Raw genomic sequence first — 27519 nt, 5'->3', positions numbered from 1 at the left:
GGTTCTCCACGAAACTTTCACACTTTGCACACTCCCCAAATCTTTTGGCAATTGTACGTCCTCCATTGCATACACCTCCACTCCAGAAACCATCTTCAAACTTACTTGTCCATCCTCGTCTACATACAACTTCACACTTGTTTCACTCCTCATTCATATCTCTATCATTTTTTTATTCTGGTACACTTTTACTGTTTTTCTTAAAAATGCGTGCCCCAGCAACATATCATACCTCTCATTCACTCTGTCCATAACATAAAAAGCATCCTCCTCCAACCTTATTCCTGCAACTGTAACGGACTCAACAAACCTCGCACACCTTTACTTCCAATCCTCAATCCCTGTTACATATCCAGCACATTCCTCCCTCCGTGCTACTCTTTCTTTTATTCTCTCATGCCCTTTCTGAAAACCACATTTCCACTACAATTGGTATCAATCAGTGCTTTCAGTAACACTCCACCACATTTTACTCTAACACACATAACGATCTCCTTGTTCCCCGAAACAGACGTTCCCACTTACAAACCATTCTCTCACATGCAGTACATCTATCCCTTCCATACCAGAGGGCTCACCACAGTAAATCCCTTTCACGCTTAGTTTCCCTGAGGTTGGGGTTTGGGACCACAGACTTCCTTCATGACCCTCCATTCCACATCCTTCACACTTACTCAGAGGTTCTTACATGCCTAGCCCTTTGTTGGCGAGTCAGTTGAGTTTCAGACCGTCATTCGATGGGCGGAGTTCAATTCCGCACCCGGCTGATGAAGAGTTAGAGGAATTTATTTCTGGTGATAGAAATTCATTTCTCGCTATAATGTGGTTGGATTCCACAATAAGCTGTAGGTCCCGTTGCTAAGTAACCAATTGGTTCTTAGCCACGTAAAATAAGTCTAATCCTTCGGGCCAGCCCTAGGAGAGCTGTTAATCAGCTCAGTGGTCTGGTAAAACTAAGGTATACTTAACTTTAACTTCTTACATGCCCTGGCAAAATGCCCACTCATTCCACAGTTTCCTACAACGACTTCCACTCCCTCCTACACTTTTCCCACTCTGGCAGTCTCTCACTTGATGCCCCACCTTTCCGCAGCTGAAACACTACAACTCTTTTGGTTGTGGGCAGTCCACCAGCATATGCCCTCTCTTTCCACAGCTGAAACACTCACCATTGGCCAGTCTGCAATCTGCTTTCACATGCCCAGCCCTTCTACACCTGTAACACTCCTTGTCACTGCTACTCATTCCCATCTGACTTCCCCTCAAATTCCCATTTGCTCTACTTGCACTTCCACTCCTAAACCTCTCTTGGCTTCTGCTCCAGTTCCTTTTCCCATTATTCCCCACATTCACTTTCACATTCTTTTCCTCTTTTCCATCCGGTCTCTCCTACACTCCTCCAACAAAGCTGCATCACTCCTATCTCTCCCTCACCAAAAAGCGTCCTATATGTCCTTCCATCTACCACCTCAGACCCAACGTACATCTTTGGTTCATCATCCTCTACTCTCAGGTCTTCAAGGATCTCTAAAACATCCTCCCAATTTAAGCTCTTCCCCAACCACCACTTCCGATCTTTTTCTTCTCATTCAAAATTACCTAATCTTTTCGGAGATGTTGGCCAAGAACTTCTGTATGATTTGTTTGTTTTCCTCAATTCCTTCCTCTCCATACTTCCCTTCTGGCCAAAGCTTCTAACCTATGGGCAGTTACAAACTCACTTCCTTTCCAGGTTTCATCTCACCTCCTCAAACCTGTCATCCTGCTTGTATACAATACTTTCCTTCATTCTCTTCATCTGCTTAGTTACTCTAGCCTTCATGGACTCATACCCTGGCTCACCCTCGCACATACTTCTATAGCACATCTTTAATCACCTGTCTAAGAACTCTCCCAGCCATTTCATCCACACTTTTATTCTCCCCATACTTCTGCCTGCAGTACTTCTCATACTCACCAAAAACTCACATATGTATTTTCCATTCCCGATGAAAAATTTCTTAATCAAAGGGAACCTCCCTCAGGAACATTGTTTTGGCCTCTGTCACCTTTGCCTCACTCAAACCTTCACCACTACTACTACTACTGCCACTTCCACCCTTCCAGTTGTTCTCAACTTCTGATTCAAACTACCCTCCAAATCAAGAACTCAACTCCTCTTTCTCTCACCTCTCCCTTTTAAATTCTCTTCTTCTTTCCTTTTTTTCTTACTTTTCTCTTCCTCATCACTTTCACTCACCTCACTGATAATGTCATCTACCATGGCAGGTGCTCATTACTCTTACTGACAACTCCTTTCCTTTCTTAGGAATTTCTCCTTTGCACCTTTTACCTCATCGTTCTCAGTTCCCAATGTTGGGCCCACTCTTAGCCATTTCAGCCATCCTCTTCTCCGTCACATCCTTTCTTGCAATCAATTTACTTTCTCTTACCTGGGCTTTCTCATCCATCGCCTCCATTGTTGTAACTCTCCCTTACCTGGCTTCCCCTAACTTATCCTGCGTGCTGACCATCATGCATATCAGTCTATCCAACCTCTCATTCCAACCTGCTCCCCTTCACCTGACCCAACACTTTCCAAACCTTTTCTCTCTGCCATCTCCAGTCATGTACCAATATACTCTTCCTTTACTATCACGGGCCCACATTGGGCACCAAAAGTATAAAAGGTTTTTTTTTATTGTACACAATTGGGGCAGTATGATTGGAGGTTATTAAATGAAACTTCGACTTTCCTTGACCTAATTTTATTATCTTAATACTGCAATGGTCATATAAAAACTGTAATATGATAAACTTATCCTCCCATACCTAACTTAGCCCTAACTTAATACTACCATGACCCCAAAAGAAACCTAAACCTAATTCCTAAACCTAAATCTATAATGACCACAAAAAACTTCAAAGCCTTGCTGTCAAGAAATCAGGAAATCCAATGTTATATTTTACTTCCATAGTCTACATCAACTTTTTCAGTAACCTTTTCACTTTCTTGATCCACCTCAACCTTCTCTGTCTTAATCTTTTTCTCTCTCCCTCCTGGAGGTGATTTCTCCTTTTTTTTCTTTTTCACACTATACTTTACTTAAGGCTTCCAACAGAGCCAAGCCCACCATCTTTTTATGCACTACTCAACAGCATCCCCTGCCTCTGCAATTTGCCACAGTTTTCCGTTTCTTCTCTCCAAACACTACACCTCCTTGCAGAAACAACTTGAGTACAAAATGCTGAGTGAACCACAGATGCGCCCCCAAAACTGTACTCCCAACTTTCCTCCACTAGTGTCACATTACAACCACCCATGCCTTTTATCTCTCGTCTTCCCACTCCATGAGTGCTTTCTGATTCAGTGGCCAAGGAAGTGACACTCCACAGTTAAGTAATCAGCTTGTTTCTTCCTCTCCAGCTCTTAGACTGATCTGGCAATTGCCAATGCAAATCCTATTATATCTGTGTGTTCCCCACGGTTCAGGTGAAGGGCTCCTCACTCAAAGAAATCCACTTAAGCAAACTGCAAGTAAAAAAAGAAAAAATGCTTAACTAGTGTGCTCCTTCCTGGCATACAAAAAAAATCACAACAGCAAAATGAAACAAACAATCCACACAAACCATTCTTTCATCATACAAAACCCAAAATTCTAAATGCCACCATAATGTACTTCTGTGATATTAATCCCCAAGTACTTTGTGCTCTTTACAGAGGCCAGGATTGGTGTAAAGACCATCCTAGCAAAAAAGAGTTAAGGATGGCTCTGCTACCTATTTGCTTAAGTTCAACTCCAAATTGTGAGGAGCATAAGGCATCTCTTGTTTGTTTGAGGTTAATAAACCTCCCTTCATGCCTCTGCTGGTGTTGCTACTCCTGTTGCTAAGCATGATTGCAGTTAGTACAGTCGACCCTGGTATTCACGGGGGTTAGGGACCACAACCACTTGCAAATAGCAAAAATCTGTGATATGTTGGAGCCTCCTCTCTAAAAACTGTTATAACAGCCAAAACGCCCTGTAGCAGCAGGTGCCTGATGCAGCCAGGCACCCTGGTGTGGCTAAGCACTCTGAAGCAGCCAGCCCTGCAGCAGCCAGGTGCCGAGGTGGTCAGACACTATCTTGTTGGAGCGCCTGGGCTTTCGAGCTTCCTGTGGCGCTTGAGCCCCCTCAAGACTCCAAGCTCCCTGTATCTTCTGATTATCCTTCTCATGCGTTGGACCCAGCTCTTGCGCCTTTGCAACATCAACTGGATAACATCCTTCAACTTTACAGAAAACTGCAGCACAGACAGCTCGTGAATCAAGACCCAGTTTTTGTCTCCGATCTCCTCTGAAGGCGAGGAAGAGGATCAGAACTGGTCTTCTGTGCCATATGCGACATTCCTCAAGTTCCTTCTGCAGCAGTTCCCGTATTTTTCACACCAGCCGCTCCTTCCTCTCCAGCTTTGTCTTTCTGGATGAGCAATCAGCCTGTAGATTTGATGAGACTTCCCAAGGTTGTTCTCTCTTCTTCATCGAAAAAGCTCTTATCCAGGTAGAGAACTGGCTTTCCGAGAAGAGAGAACAAGGAAAACATGTTTTAGTGTTTCCACCCTCTCGTCTTGCATATGCTGTACTTGTCTTATGCAGCAGGAGCTCCTTCCCTGGGGTGGCTGCCTCCCTCCCAGGGGGACTTTTTCTGTGCTCATTGATGCGGGTGTAGGTTGGCTCTTGCTTCAGCCAAGACATTCTTTTCAGCCCAGGAGATAGACCATCTTTTGAAGAGTTTGTTCAAGTCCTTTGAGGTGTTGAGTTTCCTTGACTGGTGTGTGGGAGCAGTTGCCAAGAAGCTTCAAGATCCTCTTTTTTTGTGTGATGAATCTTCAGACATGTTTCATTTCCTCCCCTGCGCAGGAAACCTGTTAGAGATGGATCACAGGAATTAGCTGGTCTCTCGCATCAAAGGGCGTTACGGCCCCACAGAAATCGGCTCTTCTTTGGACAAACAACATTTGTTCCCACAATCCACCATAAGTGAGTTGCATTGAGCCTACACAAGAAAATCGAGTCAAGATTTATCGACCCAATCAACGAAACACCAGAGGGACTAGTCTGCTTTCTCAGCTAAACCCTCATCTCCTCTTCAATCAAAGCCTTTTAGTGGAGGAATCAAGAGACTGTGCTCCAGGTCCCGAGGATCAGTTAGATCTGTGCCCCGTGCAATTAAGAAATCTTCTTCTTTCAAGCCAGCCTCTTGCAAGTGAGAATTCAGTCCTTCATGCTCCAGTAGGGTGGTAGGCTTTGTCTCTTCTGGGAGAGATGGAGCAAAAGAGGAGGCGGATCAGTGAGTTGTGAAAGTTTTAAAGGAGGGATACTCCATCCCCTTCAGGAGAATCCACCACTGGCCAGTACTTCCGTCATATTGACGGCTTACTCCATAGGATTGGAGAGATATTCAGCCCTATCAAGGGCTCTTTTATGAGCAAGGAAGCCATAAAGTAGTAAGGTAGACTCAAAACTTTTACAGTTGCCTTTTTGTAGTGCCCAAGGCTTCAGGGGTTGGAGACTGGTGCTAGATATAGGTGTGTTGAATGTCTTCAAAGAGAAGACAAAAATTCAACTTGGAAACCATCCATTCAGTTCTCACTTCCATCCATCAGGAGATTTCCATATTCTGATTCACCTGGACTCAAGGAAATACCTTGATTCGTTTTTAGGACCAGATCTATCAGTTTCGAGCACTTTGTTTTGGTCTCTCGACTGCCCCTGGTTTTCACTTGAGTGTTGGCTCCTTTGGCGGGTTGGCTACATCTGGTGGGAGTGAGTATTGCGCTATATCTAGACAATTGGCTGATTCGTTCGTCCATGTGAAGAAACGTTGCATGGAGGAGTTGCAGAACACTCTTCTTTTTAACCAGGAATTGTGACTGTTAATGAATTTCGAGAAATCTCAAATGAATCTCACTCAGAAAATTCTTTATTTGGGAGTTCTGATAGACTCTTTCCGAGTTTCGGGCTTCTCCATCACTCAGGAGAGTAAAAAGACTGTCTGAGGAAGGTAGACCTCTTCTTCTCGCTTCCCTCTTCCTCCAGCTACCCAGTGGATGAGTCTCTTGGGGACTCTGGCTTCTCTGGAGCAATTTGTGAGACTGGAGAGAATACACATTAGGGACCACTCCCAATTCTGTTTAAGAGCTTGCTGCTGGTATCGGAAGGTGCATTAGGACTGTCACTTTTTTGATAACCCGAAAGAGATAAAGGAGGATCTGCGGTGGTGGAGGTAAAGGAGGATCTGCGGTGGTGGAGGTCCATAGACAGACTTTGGAAGGAAATCTCTTCGGTGAGCCCCGACCTAGGCTTCTTTTTGACGCATCGTATCTAGTTGGGGAGTGCTCCTCGGGAATCTGGGAGTCTCCGGGAGGTGGTCCTGGAGGAGAAAGGACTTCATATCAACGTAAGAGTTGAAAGCAATACAGCTAGGTCTGCAACACCATGGCGCAGGTTCACAACAAGACTGTAGCATTACACAGACAATACCACAGCCGTGGCGTATATCAAACATCAGGGGGAACCCACTCTTATTCGCTCTGCGAAATAGTGAGAAGACCTGCTATGCTGGGCGGATCGGAATCAGAATCGGTTAGTCACCAGGTTCATACAGGCAAGTGCAATGTCTGGCAGATGCAGTTGAGCTGTCACAAGCAAATTCTGCCCACAGAATGGATGCTAGATTTTGCGTGTGCTCAACCTTTGGAATTTATGGGGTCAACCAGCCCTAGATCTATTCACAACTTCCAGGAATCACTGCCTTCCTCTGTTCTGCTCCCCGTTTCTTGGCCCTCTACTTGGGCGATGGATGCGATGATCCTGGACTGGTCTAACCTGGATCTTTATGGTCTCAAAAAGTGCTGATAAATACTTATTTCAAAGTTTAAACAATAGATATGACCTAATCATCCTCCCAAATTTTAAGCTAACTTTTACATAAAATTCAAGTTACTGTAATTTCATTTAAAAGTTAGCTTTATAAATTGCCCTCAAAAAAGAAATAAATGGTTGACATAGAAAAAGAGAGTTGGAACAAATTTTTTCTCTCTCCCTGCCGACTGATCTATTTTTAGAAGTCTTTCGACCTCTTTTTTAATAACTTCTTTATTCTAAATCCCTTTCTCCTTGTTCTGAAATGCTTTTCATGAACAGACAGTGTTTTTATTTGGACTAATACAACTCTTAGTTATTATGTCTCTATGTTTTTAGAAACGTTATTTGCCACACTAAGCGCATTTAGGCTACACTTAAGTAGACAGTACAGGTAAACTAGATCAATTTAAAATCTATTGTACAGGTAAAGACATACAGAGAAATAATAAGTTGTAAAAAATGTGTGGCGCTAACTATGAGCAGAGAGAGAGAGAGAGAGAGAGAGAGAGAGAGAGAGAGAGAGAGAGAGAGAGAGAATGTTGTCCGCACTTAAGAGAGTGAAATTATTTATCAATTATTACAGAGACAGAGAATACTTGAGAGAGAGAGAGAGAGAGAGAGAGAGTTGTCCTTATTTGAAATATCAAGTTTAAATTATTTATGAATTATTAGGAGACAGAGAATAGAGAGAGAGAGAGAGAGAGAGTTGTCCTTACTTTAAGTATCAATTTTAAATTATTTATCAATTATTACGGAGACAGAGAATAATGAGAGAGAGAGAGAGAGAGAGAGTTGTCCTTACTTGAAATATCAAGTTTAAATTATTTATGAATTATTAGGAGACAGAGAATAACTGAGAGAGAGAGAAAGAGAGAAGTCCTTTTACGTTAGATATCAAAAAGATGGAAATTCATGATTTATGAAGGAAAAAAGAAAGAAAGAGACATATAGAGACAGACATAGTACCAGAAATCCTTTGACACACTGTGGGGAATGACTGATATTTGACAGCTTTGCCCTCTCCCTCTCTCTTCAAAAAGTTTCACAAAAAGATTGGGAAATGATATTTGTTTGTTTAAAATATCACATAATTTACTATAGAAGTGTTTAAATTTTGTAATTACAGTTATATTATTATTATATTAATATTATTATTATTATTAATATTTGAAAATTAGGACTTGTACAGGTCTCCCTCTCTTTATCGAGGGTTAGGGGACAAAAACCTTGCATGTATGTATTGAAATTGCATAAAGAGAATATATAAACCAATGGGAAAAAAATAGGGTTAGGTTCCCAGGTCATGAATATATCATAATGAATAATATTTTCACGGTTAAAAACAAAACAAGTATTACAGAATGCTTTTATCATACACAAGTAACATAAAATGCATAATTTCTGGCGAAAAGGTGCATAGAATGGTGGCTAGGCAAGCCTCATACATAAACAAAAGAATGACAGTGGCCTGAAATATTTTTCTTTGAACAACAAATGCATAAAAATGTTTTCTCTTCTTTTCTTTTTTTCTCTCGAAAACAACAAATGAGCAGTTCAAGAAATGAAACATTTAATTTACCCCCAAAAAATTTTTGATTGATGAATAAGAAAAATTTTTACATCTGTGGTGTGGGGATGGATCATCTGGGCCGACTCAAGAAGCGGAAGAGTGGCGTCGAGTGTTGATCGTGATGGCGATGACCGAATGTCCAAGTTCAGGTGTACTGTTCCTACTGAGACAGTGCTGATGTTCTTGAGGTTCTGGGGTGGTAGACAATGGTCTAAAGAAATTTAGCATGGTTGATTGCTTCATTACATTTCTCTTATGATTATAAAGTTCGTTGTATGGAGCAAGCACTTCTTATATCTGCCGTTTTAACTTTAAACTTCTCTACGTGAGTCAGGATCGAAATTTTCAATTTCTGAATTAATGCTTCAGTATCGGAGAAACAATTCAGACAGTTTTCGCACTCAGATCTTTAATTTCATATCATCACCATCATCATCATTTCCACTTTCTTCTACAGCTGTCGCGCTGTCATCCATCCTTTTTATTTGCATACCAGTGAACAGGCATCGTCTGTTTACTACGCCTATTAATGCACAAAGGGTTTTGTCGTGATAAACAGCTGCAGGCTTTAACTTGAAATCACCTGCAGCGTTGCCATGTAATGTCAATGTTATCCCTATCTTTAAAGGGCTTGAAATCAGGGGAACTTTTTTCTTCTCTGCTTATATACATTCTATTAGTCATACTTTTCCAGAATAGTCCTGTCTCGTCGGCATTAAAAAACTTGCTTTGGGCTATATCCATTTCATACGATAGCTTTAAGTTCTTCTGGAAATTTGGCAGCAGCGTCATGGTCAGCACTTCCACTTTCATCACACAAAAATATTATGCAAATTCTACGAATAAATTTATCTAACCATCCTGACTTGCAACAAAAGGCTCTGGATCTTTTATGTTTTCATTTCAACCCTACACGCTGATAAAAATGTAATGCCTTTCCTCATAAACACTATTTTAAGCTTTGAATGCTTTACTTTCATCTCACATTCAATATAGAGAGAGCATTTTTTCCATTTTTCAACCAGTGGATTTCTGACTCTTGTTATTTTTGCTGATAACGGGTAGACTGTATCACTGAAGCACGAATCTTTTCTGCATTAACCTTAATATTCTAATTGTGGATTCACCAGCTCCAAACACACATCCAAGAGTGCTATTACCATCACCTGTGTCTGCTCTCCGTAATATTTCCAGTTTTGTTTCAAGGGTCGAGCTTTTCTTTGACACTTTGCAACACTTTCATTTGAAGAAGATGATGCTGATGGTTTAGGTCCCATTATGCAGAAAAATAACTAGCAGTATGAATATGAAATAAGCGAGAACTAGTAAACATACGTCGAGTTGTGTTAGCTACAGACTGGGCACCCGAACTCCATAAATAATACTGTATTTGGCGCCACATGCATCACTCAGCTGTTCATGCAGAGATGAAATGAGTATTGTGATCTTAGCATATCTTCTCACATAATTAGAATTTTCCCTCATAAAAAGAATGAAGGTATAAAAATGTAATTAGCAAAATAGTGAATTTGCATATGTAGAATTTGCTAAAGAGAGGGGACCTGTATTAGGTAAATCAATTATTTGTCAACAAAACAAATGAACAAGTACATGTAACCATAAAAATTCTCTCTTCTCTTACATGTATATGATAAAATAAATGATTTACCCAATAATAAGTGCTAATTTTTAAATAATAATAATAATAATAATAATAAAACTGTAATTACAAAATTTATACATTTCTATAGTAAATTATGTGATACCTAAACAAAAATATCATTTCCCAATCTTTTGTGAAACCTTTGAAGAGAGAGAGGCGAGGGCAAAAGCTGTCAAATGTGTCGTCGTTTGCCCACAGTGTGTCAGAGGATTTCTGCGTGAGCTGTCTATCTCTCTCTCTCTCTCTCTCTCTCTCTCTCTCTCTCTCTCTCTCTCTCTCTCTCTCTCTCTCTCTCTCTCTCTCTCTCTCTCTCTCTCTCTCTCTTACCTTTTTCCTTCATAAATCATGAATTTTCATCTGATATCTAACGTGAGGAAAGCTTCTCTCTCACTCATGTTGTTCTCACTGTCTCCATAATAACTGATAAATAATTTCACTCTTAAGTAAGGACAACCCTTATCTCTCTCTCTCTCTCTCTCTCTCTCTCTCTCTCTCTCTCTCTCTCTCTCTCTCTCTCTCTCTCGTCAAATGTCACGTCTCTGAAAAAATTTTGTATGATAATTAGTTAGGTTCCCATGAAAAGTTCATGTGTCTGTGAATTATTTAACTTGAATAAGTGTAGATGGGGAGTTACTATATATATATATATATATATATACACAGTACCTCTGACTTGATCGAAATGGCATCTAAGTCACAGTCACATGAATTTATAAATTGGAACCTAATCATTTTTCTCTACAAGTTTTCATCAGACCAAATGTTACACTGAGAAACCTGCAAAAATGTTTGTTTAATTGTTTTATGTAATTTATAAGTTTCAAGCTTTTATGTGTAAATTAAATAACATTAAATATTATTAAAGTAATAATTTCTCTCTCTCTCTCTCTCTCTCTCTCTCTCTCTCTCTCTTTTTTAATGAGATGAATTTTTTATGGTACATGTATACAGGTATGTGTATTTTGATGATAAATAAACTTTTACCTAATAATAAGTACTAATTTTCAAATAAGTTAATAATAATAATAATAATAATAATAATAATAATAATAAAACTGTAATTACAAAATTCGTGTTATTTTTAACAAACAAATTCTTTCCTCGTCTTTGTGTAAGAAGGAGGTGAAGGCAAAAACTGTCAGACATGTCATTTTAACATGACAAGAAGGGAGTGTTGCTAATCAGTGGTCAAATTTTACTTGTAATTCTCTCTCTGTAATTCTCTCTCTCTCTCTCTCTCTCTCTCTATTTCTCTCTCTCTGTCTCTGTCTCTCTCTCTGTGTATGTGTCTGTGTTATATTGTGTCCATAATAATTCATAAAAATTTCTCTCTTAAGTAAGGACAACAGTTATCTCTCTGTTGAGAAGTTAGCCAACCTATATATACAGCATGTTTCCTGTATGCCTTTAACTGTTCTTAATTTTGAATTGATCCAATTTTTACCTGTTTTACAAACTGTAAATGTGGTTCTAAAAATAGACACTAAGCAATTTCAGAACATAAAGATAATTCAGAACAAAGAATATAAGTGACAGAATAAAAGAAGTTTGAAAACCCTTGAGAAGACATAAAAAAGATCCGTGGAATGGGGAGATCACACCAGTATTTCTTTTTTTTAAGATCCTGGTGTGTATTAAGCTAACTTTTAAATGAAAATACAGTAACTTTAATGTCATTTAATAGTTAGTTTAATTTGTGAATTTCATCTTTGATATCTACCTATATTCTGAATAACTACTCTCTCTCTCTCTCTCTCTCTCTCTCTCTGCGTAATAAAATAATTCATAAATGATATAACTTGATATTTCGGAAAACTAAGGACAATATCTCTCTCTCTCTCTCTCTCTCGATAAAAATCTTTGTTGGGTGAGTCAGTAGAGGCTGTGGACTAGCACTTGCTAACCCCTAGTTGGAATCTCCGACCACTGATGAAGAGAGTTGATGCATATTCAATGATAGAAATTCATTTCTCGCTATGATTGTTCAGATTCCATAATTTTCTGTAGGTCCTGCTGCTAATTACCAGTTGGTTCTTAGTAACGTAAAAATAAGTCTGATTATTCTAAGTAACCAGTTGGTTCTTAGCCACCTAAATAAATTTGTTCCCTATAAAGTAACCAGTTGGTTCTAACCGTCTAAAATAAGTTGAATATTCAGGTGACCCTGGAAACTTACTTAATCAGCTCAGTGGTCTTGTATGAACTAAGGTATACTTAACTTTTTCTCTCTCTCTCTCTCTCTCTCTCTCTCTCTATCTCTATTTAGGAACTCTCTCTCTCTCTTTTGTGTTATTCTCTCTCAATCTCTCTCTCTCTCTTATAATAATTGATGATAATTTTCACTCTCTTAAGTAAAGGACAACCCTATAACTCTCTCTCTTTCATAGTTAAGCGCACAAATTTTTACAACTATTAATTCTCTATACATCTTTACCTGTACAGTAGAAAGTTTAAATTTATCTAATTTGACCTGTATAAATCTACAAAGTTTAAATGTGCTAGTGTTGCAAATTTCTGTCCGCATAGAGATCTTAATAACCGAGAGTTGTATTAGTCATAATATGGCATGTTTTGTTCATGAAAAAGCATTTCAGAACAAAGAAAATTGCAGACACAGCCTTAAGAAGTTGTTAAAAATTTGAGCGATTCTAAAAATAGATCGGTTGGAAGGGGAGAGAGGAAAGAAAGAGAAAGAAGAAAGAAAAATTCTCTTCAAATCTCAGTTTTATGTCAACCAGGTAAAGATATTATGGTGGAATTAATAAGTTGTAAAAATGTGTGGCTGCTATGAGAGGGAGAGAGAAGAGAAGAAACTTCGAGAATTTTTCAACAGAACCAACATGCGGTAAAAAATAGCCTGGTTCAAGGGTTGTCCCCTACTTATAACTTTGAAAAATATTTATCAGTATAAGGAACTGAGAGATACAGTTTGTAAACGGTTTTACACTTTTTAGATCAATTCAAAATTATCTACTGTACAGTTAAAGACATACAGAAAAACAGTGCTGTAATACATAGGTTGGCTAACTTCGAACAAGAGAGAGAGAGAGAGAGAGAGAGAGAGAGAGAGAGAGAGAGAGAGAGAGAGAGAGAGAGAGAGAGAGATAACAGTTTTCCTTACTTAAGACAGTGAAATTTTTTATGAATTATTACAAACACACACACACATACACAGAGAGAGAGAGAGAATTACAAGAAAAATTTGGCCACTGATTAGCAACACTCCCCTTCCTGTCATGTTAAATGACATGTCTGACAGCTTTTGCCTTCGACCTTCTTCTTACAAAAGACGAGGGAAGAATTTGTTTGTTCAAAATAATATGAATATTGTAATTACAGTTTTATTATTATTATTATTATTATTATTATTATTATTATTTAATTTTATTAATCTTATTATTTGAAAATTAGTACTTCTTATTAGGTAAAAATAAACATACCTGTATACAAGAACCATAAAAATTCATCTCACTTAAAAAAAGAGAGAGAGAAAAATTATTACTAATGTTATTTAATCTACACATAAAAGCTTGAAAACTTATAAATTGCATAAAAAATTAAACAAACACTTTTGCTGGGTTTCTCAGTGTTTGCAAATGTTTGCGTGTCTGTGAAAAACTCGTGTACGACCATTAGTTAGGCTCCAATGAAAAATTTGTGTGTCTGTGAATTCGTGCAACTCGAATCATGCAAGTTCGAGGTATTACTGTATATATATTTATTAAAAAGGACTATATCAGTGGAAAATGTAAGATGTGAAGTAATTCATTCCCATTAACTAAGGAAAGCGATAGATCTCTGAAAAATTTTAGAGGCATGGTAAATAATTTTAATAAAGAAATAAAGAAAATGAAAACAACAACGTAAATAGAAAACAAAAACCTACAGGCTACCAGTGATGCATGTATCTGGGCTTCTGACCAGGTCATAGTTTAAAATTAATTTTTAAATGTACACAACCATCACTGTACATAAATTGCATGCAGCATATGCATTTTTTTTGAGGAATTATAAAATTACAGACAATGACAAGCAAGACAAACACACAAGAGGTGCATATACAAATACTGTATAGAATTCTTGCACCGTCCATCATTGTGTCCACTTCTTTTGCCCCTAGTGTGAATGTGGGGAGCAGTCATAAACTGCTAACAGAACATTAATAAAAAATTACATAAATAAAAACTTTTGAGGATGATATACATTAGTTTACACATGTAATTAATGAAATCAAAATCCCTATTTTAAAATTAATTGTTTAGATACTTATATGCTGTTAAAGTTATTTTACATCTTTGCGCCCATTAAATGCAATCCGCATTCAAAGTTAGCAAAGAATAATGCTTGGCTGAACCAAATGGACTATCTATAATCACCAATTTCCCACCATGTGGTGTTGGAATTTTTATGTTCCTGTCAGAATTATTCCTGACCACTCACTACGATGTAGGGAGACTGGGTGGGTTTCCACTTTAACAGCAGGAAAGTATCGAAATAATTAATTTTTTAATGAAATTTTCCTCTTCCTCTTGCCTACTAAAGAAGTTAAACTAAGCCCCATCATAAATCTAGGGAGGCCTTTCACTTTGACGTCACTTTTAACCTTACACTTACACAATAAAAGAAAAGAGACAGGCATCCCCTTGAGCAAAGCCCACATTACAAGAAGGGTCTATAGGTCATTAATACACACTGTTGTAGCAAGGGCTAAAAGAAAAGTCTTCAAAGTTAAATTCTTAAAGGAAGTTTTATCCAAAAGCTCAAACTGAAGTAACAAAAAAAATTAAATTAGCATTTTGCTGAAGACAATATAGAGTGATATCCTTTAATTGCTAGAACAGAAAGCTATTTCACATACCTTAAATATCCAAACTTAAGTTACCTGCAGAGTACAGGTGCTGGATATCCCTTGGGAAAAACACCAAGATCAATAAATTGAACACTGTTGTTGATACAGTCTAATGGTGGAGGGCCATCTAGCCTTAAAGAGCAATTCCCTAGTTGCACTCAAAAAGCTTCTAACTCATAAGAGACAGTCCCCACCTGGTCAGATGAGGCATGTGGAGATTTCAATAAAACCTTCTCAAACGAGACTGATCTTTCCTGAGCATTAGAAGGCAAGGAACATCTACTGCCAGAAGAGGTAGCTTGGGAAACCATTTCCTTTGAAATAACCAAGGAGTTCTCTGATGCTCGTGGCTTGTTGAGCACCTTCCTCAAAACTGCAAATGGAAGGAAGTGTACAGGTCCAGATTCATCAATTTCTAAACAGCATCAACTGCCCATGCCTGAGGATCCTGGCACAACGAGCAGTAAACTTGTAGTTTTGCATTTTGGGCAGTTGTGAACACACTGATGTTCAGGGCTTCAAAAAGTTTCAATACTTCTGACAGACTTACGGATGAAGAGACTGTTCTGATGAGAGAACTTGCCCTTTGCTGTTGACCTGGTCTGCAGTACTGTACATTGTTTCTCCTTGGGACAAACTGAGGTAGAAGAATGATGTTCCTGGACTCAATCCAAAGGAGATGTTTCTCTGCTAGCCTCAACATATCCCTTGATTTTCTGCCACGATTGCCTCATGTCTGATCTGCAAAACTTAGAACTTCCCTGTGCAATGAAGGTATATAAAGAAGGATATCAGGGATGGAAGTGTACAAAAAATTTACTACATATCCCTCCCATGGGCCACAGCTGAAAGTTTCACACAGTATTATACACTGTACAGAAAACTCGACTGAATAGGTTGGGCTCTGGTTGAAACACATTTTACTTTAAGAAAAATGTAACCTAAATTAAGTCTATATATTAAGCATAAAAGAAAAATCTGTCTGAAAGTTTATTCTTTACTATTCTTGCAGCTTATAATTTTGAATAACTAACTTATTTACAAGTCATGATTTTTATTATGAAAATTTTCGTGTAGAAAACTATTTATTCAGTATTTTTTGTACAATTTGGTTGAACATTTTAATTTTGCAAGTAAATATACGTTACTAAGTGCAACATTACTTCTGGAAAGAGCTAATCATTTTTTTTTTACAATAATTACACATCAGGTACTGTACTAAGAGAAATGTCTGTTATTTTTGCCACTGAATTAACTAGGGATATTTCCTGTTCAATATCTATTTTTTTCCTACTGGAATAGAAAAACGACACCTTTCATAAATGAAGTATCCTTCTGCGTATGCCCTGGACTGGCCACCATGTACTGACTAAACAAGCATGGTACCCAGGTAGAGATGGGGTAGAGGGGATAGCCATTCTCACCCAACTGATGTTTTCCCTTGTCCTTCCAGCCGCGATATGTTTCAGGCGTGTGCTGGTTATTTCCTTTGCATGAATTTATGCCTTTTGAGTTTTATCAATTCCAAGTGCTTTCTTATTTGACTAGTTGGAATATGTGATTTAGGCATAAAGCCAAGCACTGGGACCATATGTGACAAGTCATCACTCTGTGCCTGAAAATGCTAGTACCCTGGTTTTTTTAGTGCTTATGTGGTTCTTGTCTTGATGGAACAGACAAGACCAACTGCATCTTAGATCAAGATTGACCTTGTAATGGTTTCTGCCAGGAATGTAGCAGCTGTGTCATTCTATGACTTATATAACTTTCCAGGTGTCCTTAAGGCACTCACAATCTACTGAGGTAATTTCTTATGGTTATAGTGGTCTCAGCCTTATAGACCACTGCATTGGAAAAGGGTTTTCTGGTTGCACTAGGGGCTCCCTGATGAGCTTCCTGCATTTCCTGACCAGACCAGCCCTGTGGTACAAAGCAAGTTAGGACAGTAGAGGGAAATGTAAGAGGTGTTAGCGTTCTTCATCTTCTATCATTGTCCAGTCCTTTGGCAAAAGGTCTTTACAGGCTTCTTCCATGAGCTCTCCCCCTCATGGGAGGGTGAGGCACATGGTCACTGGTGGTGATTAGCTTTCCCCTGGTAGGGCTGTCACCGTGGTGCAAGCCCACTAGACTTGGCGTCTGCTGTAGTCTTGTCTCTCAAAAAGCTCTTGGGATTACAGCAAGTCAAGGCTGTTCAGCCTGTTTGCCTGGTGCACAAGTCGTCTCTCCCACCATAAATCTTCGGACACACAGCGAGGGGGTTTGCACGGCACATTTGTTTACCGCTGGCAATGAAGTATATTGCTCTTTTGATTCATCCACAGTCAGATGATTGGGGTGGACAGGTGAGCAGTGACCCTTCTCACCAAGCCTCCTCAGGATCATACAGAAAGAGGTTTGCTCAACCTGCTCAGGATTTGCATAGGCCATTCACTAGTCACATACCCAGTATACAGATTGGTTTTGCACTGGTGGCTGGAAAGGTTCTCCTTCTCAGCCTTCTTCGGGAGGTTTTTGGGGTAAGCCTTAATTGTATCCATGTTCAAGACATTTTGCAGTTAGCCAGGCAGTAGGGTACAGGAGTTGGAGGAGCATAAACAGGGTTTGTTCCTCTCCTTCCTCAGTTTTCCCAAGCTTCACAACAAGAAGCAGTGGTTTTAGGTAGGAATGGGGTTCTGACAGCGACTCCACCACAGCTTGTGCATTCTCTGACAAAGACTCACCTGGTTCTGAATGCCCTAGGAAGCAGAGTTCTGTCAGGTCTCCTCTTTGATTGCAGAAGGAGCATTGTGGGCTTTCTAGGACTGAATGGTCCCATTTTTTGCATTTTTCTGGATTCCTTGCAGATTGCGCTGCAGTGGCTATTCTTGAGGTCTCTTTCACTCACCATAAGAGAAATATCCTTGGGAAGCAACCTTTGCTTGTGCCTTTGGTCTCATATATGGAGATGACCTTTGGGTCTGCTCCAGAGGCACTTCCTGGGTCGCTGCCATACTCAAAGTTTGTGTAGTATTTGGAGATGGTTGATACCCAGTTCTACAGATCACAAAGTGCCTTGTCTCCAGCATATTGTGCAAACTCCTTCCCAAGCCATTTTCTCACCAGAGGAGTTGACTCCTTTGGAAGTGTTTGAAGCAGTCTGTGGGCTGTTTATCAGTCTCCAACCTTGTAAGTTATGTCAGAGCAGTTTCCATTCACTGTAATAATACAGTTTATGAGGTGTTGAAGAATGCTTAGTGCTTTAACCTATGGTTATCATGCTAACAGTGTACGGCATGTCAGCTATCTCGTCTAGTACAAAATGGAAATTAGATTGGTTATTGGAGTCAAAGAGTACAGTCAAGCCCCAACTATTCGCGATTCAGGATTCATGGCTTCACCTATTCGCGGGTTTTTCTGTGGAACTTATCCCCAAATTATTCGCGGATTTTTCCTAGAGAAATATTCACTAATTACTGTACAGTACTTTATTTTTATGACTAAATACATTTTTTATGATAAAAAAATGATTTACTAATTTTCAAATATTAATATTAATGTACACAGCAAAATATTGATAACATGTACTTTTCTTCAATGCATATTAAATACTGTATTTAGGTACAGTACAGTATTTAACTCTTATTTGTGAATTCCCAGTGTTTCCCCTATGTACTGTAAAAGAAAACGGGACTGCTTCAATACTGTACGAGAGGAAATGGATGTTCCTGGATACAGGGGTAACTTGAATAGTTTTCACACTTAGCAATAAGCTAGCTGTAAGCCATATATTTTTAAGGGTAATGTTATAAGATGACCTTGAAATGATATTAAAGTGTTCTGGATGGTAGTTTAAGGTACATTTAGTGTAGCATGATTGTTTAAGATATACATTTGGTGTTTGAACTATTAAAACAGCGTTCTTAGAGGGGGTTTCGGTATTCACGGATTATTGGCATTCACAGGTGGGTATGGTATGTAGCGCCTGCAAATACCGGGGGACAACTGTACTATTCTCCTCCCTGGCACTTAAAGCCATTGTTCCACTGGATGGAATTGGTTATCCATATAAGAGATAGTTTGTCTTTCTCTATCCTTTCTCAGAACAAGATACGATTATGAGTCGCTTCTCACTTCGGGATTGTTCAGTGTTAGGCAGACATGAAGTCCATTCTTCTCACTCAAATAAAATAGTTACTCTTTTACCGTTTCCCTCCAGCATGCCAGGCTTGGAAAAAAAGCTAAGTATACCTTAGTTTTACCAGACCACTGAGTTGATTAACAGCTTTCCTAGGGCTGGCCTGAAGGATTAGACTTATTTTACTTGGCTAAGAACCAATTGGTTACTTAGCAACTGGACCTACAGCTTATTGTGGAATCCGAACCACATTATAGCGAGAAATAAATTTCTATCACCAGAAATAAATTCCTCTAACTCTTCATCAGCCGGCCGGGACCAGGCTTGGAATAGAGGGGAAGAAGGTGGGGGGGGGGATTATCAGAGAATGACTACTTCCCTCCTCTGATGCCTTGATGGAGAGGAACTTCTCTTGCCTGTAGTAGTGGGTGCAGGAAGCAGAACTACTTTCTTAGCAGTTTTCAGCACACTTCTTTGTTAGGGCTTTGTCCTTCCCTCCTTAATACACCAAACAAATTTGTCTTCTTTGGATTTATATACTGTAGTATGCCTAAGTCTTCTCAACAGGAACAGAAGCAATTTTGGAGTAAAGTGCAATCAGGAGTCCTTAATATCTGTTCCCAAGTCTAATGGTGAATTTCCCATTAGTGACTACAACCAAGGGTTAGAAGTCGATGTTGGCGTTTAACCTCTTCCATGTCATTTTTACAAATTTTATTTTATGATGGGTATGGCTCAATTATCCATGAAAGAGAGAAAGGATTTCATACTTTTGTGAGAACTGAAGGACAAGTACTTTCAAGTACTGTACCTGTTCTTCATGACTCTGGGTAGTAACTTGCCTTCGCCTGAGACAGAATCATCTACCACTTCACAATGCTGTTTCAGACTGGTGACGGCCCTCTCCCAGAAATATTACATGCTTATATGGCTTTAGTTCTCTGCTTTCTTTTATGGTATTTACTTACTATGATATCCTTGTTGCAGAGATGTAGTACCTTTAAGGACTCCTCCTTAAGACAGTACTAGACTTCTCACATTTTTGTCACAGACAGTCCTCAAGCAACTGGTAAATTACCTGAGCTTAATGACACTCAGCAGTGGAAAGTGCCCTTTAAATGTTGTCTTATGTTAATGAGTTTAGGGAGATATTGGTGTGATTCCTGTCTGGGCAGGAACAGCCTTCTTGACTTTGGCAGGTAATCGTAGGTCTTCTGTCGCCACGAGACATCTCATATCAATTGTACATACCTTTCGTGTTTGTTTCTGCATTTGATACAGCACTGAAGTGCCGATTCAGACTTCTTGCCACTTCTCCTTTTTAAAGTGAGCATTAAGGACGCTTTCACTTTTCTTTGGTGACAGAAACCATTGTAAGGGCTTCCTAATGATCCACCTTTGATGTCATTAGCAAATGAAGAGGGAGTGAGTGCCTGAGTTCAGTTTTCATCTCAGGTGTGTCTTTTGGGCACAGCTCATCTGCACTGCACCATTCTCATTCGGTTTTGAAGCATGTTTAACACTGCAGATTTTAAGAATGATTGGGAGTCCCTTGGTGGATGATTGGTGGTACACCACTACTGTGACCTGTTTCAAGTAAAGGTGAGCAGTGTCATGTTTTACTTCCTTTAGCAGTACAGGGGCTTAAGTGGACAGTTTACTGCTACCAGGCTGGCTGCATCATGCATTCCGCACAATAGGTTATTATTGGAATTCAGCTCAGCCGTCAGTGACTAGCTGCAGGAGTATTTTGGTCTCTGCTCCCCTGAATAGTTAAGTTTTAAGTATTAAGAGTTTCCATACTCAGTAAGTAGTCTAGTTACAGAGAAATTTGGTTTTCTGTTTCCTTGTTCATTCTTGGTGCTGAGATGGAATAAAGTTCCATTACTTGATTTTGTTTGTTGTTCTCTTTCCCTAACTTCTTAAGCATTTCTATTCCACCTCTTTCTTTGCTTGGTACTGACAGTTCCTCATTGGCCTCAGGAAGAGGGGTTTTCCAATCTTCTGTTTCTCTGGCTGAAGTGCTGAGAATGACCCTGCTCTCTTCCCACGTCAGCCTCTCATTTACCATGTCCACTGAGCAGTGCTCTTCCTGCAACTTGCACTTCAATTCTCCAGCGGCTCCAGAGAGATTGAGTTTTCTCAAAGGGTGGCAAGGAATTTATCTGTATCCCTCTTAGTTTCTCTGGTGAAAATGCATCTAGAAGGGGGGGGGGCATTCATGTGATTAATATCATAGAAGGGGAAATTTTTCTCCTTGGAGCTTATACAGTGCTCATCAGGTTGCAGACTTAACCCTTTTACCTTAGCCAAGCCAGGTCCCTCTGTAGAATGTGACATAAAAGCTAAAATTTGCCTAGAGTCTTTATCTTATTGGTTAGTGTTGAACAGTCTCTGTCTCTCTCAGGAACTTCAGTCTCGAGTGCTGCAAGCACCGTGAGGTATTTTTCAAGACTGTCCACCAGCTCGGACAGAGTCTTTTCCCTTAAACTGTTTTTTACTGGCCATGGCATATAATTGGTCTTTTTGGCTTGTATCACACTCAGCTTTCAGTAGGGCAGAGATCACTCTCGTCACATCATTCCTCAATAGGAATATTATTAGCTCAAGTCTCAACTCTTTTAATAAGAGATTGAGAGTTTTCACAATTCTTCCCTCCAAACCTAATGTGGAAATCCAGATGAGTATAAGATACTGCTTTGCTGACCAGTGCTTTTCAGCACTATCTGAAGTTACCTACTTATGGGTTTGGTGTGTATTCTTTCATTAGTACAATTAGCGCTAGAAACAGTTGTCCAGGAACCCTTTCTTTAGGCTTCTCTCTCATTCTCCTTCGTCCAACAACTCATGCTTAAGATGTGAATTCCTTAGTTCCAAACTCAATCAAGAGTTTCTAGATTTCCTCTGTTTAATAATTCATTGGTGGAGAGTGAGACAAAATGTTATGCCCCGTTCACACTCTAAATGTCACTCGAGAAGGATGAAGAACCTCAGACCAGAGTGCAAGCAACTTTTCATGATTATGTACGGGATGTCACACGGAGGAGGTATTCAAACACCATCTCCTTCTAGTCATGGGAGGTAATCTCCAAAGTCAACAAGTCCCTCAATTGTGCAGGGGACCCTCCAGCCCGTCCCTGAACTCACAATATTATGGGCCGTCTGTCGCCTTCTGGAAGAACTTCTCTTCCAACAGGTAATGGGGGCGGCAGTCTGGCGCCATCTGACTACCTTCACCTCATTCTACTCAAGGGATGCTGCCAGCTAGTCCCTTGACACCTTTTTGTTGAGGCTTATGATGGGAACTCAACAAGTACTGTAGTGTTACCACCAGGAGCCATCTAAGTATCCCATGGGTCATGCAAGTGCTTTAGCTAGAGTGTGTGGTTCCTGATGGGGAGGGGGTGTGTGCACCAACCCATTCTCTCTCCCACATCTCATACCCACAAACATTTATGCTAGAGTACAAGCTGGACCCAAATGAGTACAGATAAGTGACATTATGAACCCCTGTTCTACTGATCTAGAATATGAGGCAGTTTAGAGCCTTTTATCCATAGCAAAGGCTTCCAAAAAACAGTTTTTCACTTCTACGGCGGGGGAGACAGAGTTCTTCAGGATTCATCGAATGTGATTCCAGTCCATAACATGCAGAGCAGAGATAGAGGGAAGCACTAGTAATTTGTATTTTTCCTAGGTATACAAACCGTACCCTTTCATATTCGAAGTAACCCACCTCGTCCACCCTGGTTCATTTTTTCCTTTCAGTTTTCATTCTGAATACACTGAGGATGGGCATCCCCTTTCCCCCATCTCCAGCAAGGTACCACCCTTGTTTAGTCAGTACTACTCAGCCAGGATAGTGCATGCGTGGAAAGATCAAGTATGAAAAGCTATGGTTTGTATACCTAGAAAAATAAGTGTTATTTTTAAAAATTTGGCTTGTTTTCTTTTATCAGTTTTTTGGAAGTCTCTAGCACAATATTTCGATTTATGATGAATTTTTAAAAAATTTTTCTTAAATCTGTCACGCTAACTCGGCGAACATCTCAGAAATTCTTTCGTGCGTTTCTTGGAAATATTTGCACGCTTTATATTAGTCGTTACATCAAAGTTTTATATATGAAAATGTGCGCAATTTCATGTAGAATACAACAAAAATAACTCATGGTTGGCAGCTTTTATCAGCTTTGAAATATTTTCATATAAATCACGATAAATGAAAAATTCAACTTTCGGTCAACTTTAACTCGACCGAAATGGTCAAAACCAATTATAAGCCAAAACACTTACAGTCTAGTAATATTCAATCAATGCTTCATTTTTCAACAAGCGGGAAGTCTCTAGCACAATATTTCCTTTATGGTGAATTTTTGAAAAAACATTTTTTTTAAGTCAGCGCGTTACGAATTCATGCATCATTTTGTGATAATATTTTCTCTGTGTTGCTTTGATCATTTTTAAATTTTATTATATACCAAAAATCATGTAAATTTAGTGTACAATACAACTAAAAAAATAAACTCATTACCTTTAACCAGTTTTGCTTACAGCTTATTTGTATACAATTATATATGAAGTTTTTTTTTTTTTGCTGTCATATATTCCAATATTTATATATGATAATGATATTTTTTTTCATTTCTGATGGTTGCATACTAAACTTCAGGCAATGACAAAAAAAAATGAGCCAAAAATGATCTCTTAATCTTAAAAACTAAAGCGTGCTGTGATTTTTGAAAAAACTTTTTTTTTGCTTGGCCTAACTCACGAGGAACATAACCGGCATACGGGGAGACGTTTTTTTGTAAATAGGGCTTCGGCGTTAAAGGGTTAACTGAAAATAAAATTTAGTATACTAACTGGGTGTATGGCAGAAAATAAAATGAATGATGAGGAAATTTGCATTGTTAGCAATGTCTTTTATTAGAATGATTTTACTGCATTTTTTAACTCTGTTCAGACATTTATGGAGTCTTAAAGGGTTGAGATATTTATTGTCTGCTTGGTAGTTGACTGGTTTTTTTCATTTTTTTTCATAAATCTGGATGAGCTGCATTGAAAAATAACTCTTTAAGACTTCAGGTTTGTATTGCCATTACGTAAGGCCTTTAACTATTTTTGTTGAGATTTAATCTTTTGCATACCATTGTGGTCTATATTAAACTTTCTTAATAGGCTTTTAGAATAGGAGTCGAAGTTGACAAGATTTTTTTAGGGTGAGTTCCGTAGCATATTGTTACAATGCTGGTTTTTTTATATGGAAAAGTGATTTCATGGATTGAATTTAAATACAGTGATTAGTTAGTTTTACCGTTTAAATAAGATGCCTTTTGTTAGTTAGCTAATCACATTTTCCAAGACTGTTTAGGGCTTAAAAAGATTATTAGGACTGATGGCCAAACTTTTGGGAAGAAATATAAAGAGTAGGGGCCTTTAAAGGGATAAGACAAACTATCTTCAAGATTGATGTTGAATCTTTCAAATGTGTCTCAGTAGTATTTTGCACTACATTGTATCTTGGATGGTTTTAATAAATTCAAAGACAGACTAAATTAGCAAATTTGATTCCTTTTCCTGCAAACCCTTTGTCCACAGAACCCTTACTGCTGTGTTTTGTAAGGTGAACAGGAAATATGTGTAACAACAATGGACATCATGGTTCTTAAAGTGAACTCAGCTTTAACTGATATGCAGAATAGTTTCCACTAATCGTGCATTAGCGAACCATTAAATTCAAATTGCAAGAGTAACATTATGGTTTTTGGATTCATAAAACATTTTTGTGGCATTTTGATACCAAGGTTCATGAATGTTCCACTTCATATTACGCAATAACCCTATTTTCTTGTTTAATAGTGGTCTTAAAGCTGTTTTAGTTCTTGTGCAAAAATAGTCATTCCAACCTTTGGTGGTTTTACCTGGCTAAAAGTTGAGCGGAACTTTGTTTTAAAAGTATTACCTTTGTGATTTAGCATATAATTTCCCACAATGAAATCTATTTTGTTGTATTATCTCGTATGTTTTTATTTTTAAATTATACAGATGATCTTTTTCTACACATATTTATTTCATCTACTATGCTTTAAGATGCAGGAAATTCGGTGTAGCAATGAACTAAGTTGAATGATTGCAGTAAATATTATTTTGATTTGTCAGCTCTTTCAAGATTGATGGGACTAGCGTTGTTTAATACAGCGACGTAATCGATCTGGTTTCCAATATGCTATAAGAAAACAGCGGATAGAATTGTGTGCATCACATGAGGAGTGTTCCATCTTTTTATCGGCAGATAAAATCTCAAATTCTGTTTTATGGGAGAAGTCGAACTTGTGATTTTGTTGACTTTCTCGAAAATTATTCATTGATGTTGAATCTATTCATGACAAATATTTTTGGTTTCGAATAACGAAAATCAATGTTGCTGTTCAAGCCGTTTGTCTTCACTTTATTCCTCAACCTTTTTCTATCATTTTTAATAAATTTCTGTGGAAAAAAAGACAAAACAATTTAGTTGTTGATTTAGGAGTATGAATGAGATTTTTTCAAATTTAGTTATATGAATTTATTTTCTCATAAAAATGAAGAAGTTTTATTTTTCTTGTTGGGTTAATTTGATGTAACCTTTTTTTGAACAATTGTAACTTTAAATAGATTTAGTTGTTGAGTTAATGGTATAAATTTTCTTGAACCTCATCCAGGTTCTACTGAATGGAGAAGTCAATTTTTCCATTAATGCTTTTTAATCTACAAAATTCAAACCATAGTGTTGATTCTGTTTCTCACCCATGCTCAGAAATTCGTTTTCCATTTTTAGATGGAAACAATATTTTTTTGTTATGGTCAATTTTATGATAAAAATTATTCATTAGGTCTAGATCTTTTGTCCATAATTTAATTTTCCTTAACATTTTTTCGTTTCAATCAAATTTTAACTGCCAAGACATAATACTTTGTTGCCGTTACAAAGTTTTGTCTGGACTTCAAATTTATTCTAAAACTTTACTTCAGACATTTCGTATATTTACAAAGTAAATTTCTATGAAAACCGGACATTTGTGGTTTCCAAAGGCTAAAGCAACCTTGGACCGTGAAACTCAGGCATCACACGCCGGGCAAGCAACTCTGTTTGTTAATGATAGTATAGTTTTCTATACAAAATGAAATTTTCCTACCAACTGTTTCTCTCGTATCTTACATTTTTTTTATAAAATTTTAGGATTAATTTTGTTAACACTTTCTCATAAAAAAATAATCCATAAATTTTTTGTTCCTCTTTTGCGCACGAACAATAATGTGAGAACATTTTTTCTTTCAATCAATTATATCAAATCCTCAGTCTCCCGGGCCGTTACAAAGCCATTTTTTGCTCTCAGACCATGATATAACTTTTATCCTCTACATTTGTGGCTGTTTACAAACAGCGGCTCAATCGAAACAGTTTCCAATGATTCTATCAGTCTTTAAAAACTTTCTTAGCGATAATTCTCTCCAAATCAAGAGATTTGACTTTAGGCATCACATAAGAGATGTTTTCAGTGGATTTTAACTAATGCTTGAATTCATTTTCATTATTTTATATGAATATTTAGAGCATTTTTGTTCTCAAATTTCCCATAAAAATAATCCATTCGTGTAACTGTTATAGCCTTTGACTCTGACGATAATGTTGACAAAGCGGTAACATTTTTTTATTGGAATAAAGGTCTTCGTCAAAATGAAACTGGTGCCATGTTTTCCAAAACCATTTTTCTTGACTCTCATTTTATTCTCAACCTTTCCTCTACATTTTGTATATTTACAAAGTAATTTCTATGAAAAATAACCGAGATAGGAGCTCTTCAAAAAAAAAATGTTTCTAGCGATAATGCATTCTCTATCATTTGCCTAACTTAATCTGTTTCTTACCCACTTTTCTATCAATTTTTCACCAACTGGACTTATTCGTTTTCATTTTTTTATATGTCAATATTTCAAATTTTCTTGGCTTTCTCAGCTAAAAAATAATTCATTCGCCTATCTGTTATAGTTTTGAACTCACGAACAATAATGTTGACAACGGTAACATTTTTTCGTTACAATTTATAACGTCAAATGAAACTGTTGCCGTTACCAAAGCCATTTTCTTGACTTTCCCTTTATTCTTCAACTTTTTTTCCTCTGCATTTTCGTATATTTTACAATAATTTCTATGAAAAAGAACAAGATAGGGCTTTTCAAAAAAAAATTTCTGATAATTCTCACCATAGGCGGGCAAAGCGCTCTGTTTCTCACCCTCTTTTCTATCAATTTTTCACCAACTGGACTTATTTGTTTTTCATTTTTTATATGTCAATATTTAGGAATTTTATTGGCTTTCTCATAAAATAATCCATTTCATAAAAGTTATAGCTTTTGAGCTTTCAGTTGACAAATAACATTTTTTTCGTTTCAATCA

General features: G+C 38.1%; 1 protein-coding gene across 1 annotated transcript in view; it reads left to right on the top strand.

Annotated features, from left to right (window-relative positions):
• Positions 1-27519, top strand: part of LOC136836196 (uncharacterized) — a 146245-nt gene that overhangs the window by 26403 nt on the left and 92323 nt on the right. Inside the window, exons 3-5 of the mRNA XM_067100198.1 lie at positions 16742-16771; positions 17290-17413; positions 17812-17965. Of these exons, the coding sequence (XP_066956299.1) occupies positions 16742-16771; positions 17290-17413; positions 17812-17965 (308 nt within the window). The remainder of the gene's footprint in view (positions 1-16741; positions 16772-17289; positions 17414-17811; positions 17966-27519) is intronic.

The sequence above is a fragment of the Macrobrachium rosenbergii genome, chromosome 56 (genome assembly GCF_040412425.1).
Source record: "Macrobrachium rosenbergii isolate ZJJX-2024 chromosome 56, ASM4041242v1, whole genome shotgun sequence".
In the NCBI taxonomy this organism is placed as follows: domain Eukaryota; kingdom Metazoa; phylum Arthropoda; class Malacostraca; order Decapoda; family Palaemonidae; genus Macrobrachium; species Macrobrachium rosenbergii.
The sequence above is the reverse complement of the archived record's forward strand: the minus strand, read 5'-3'. Positions and strand labels throughout refer to the sequence as shown.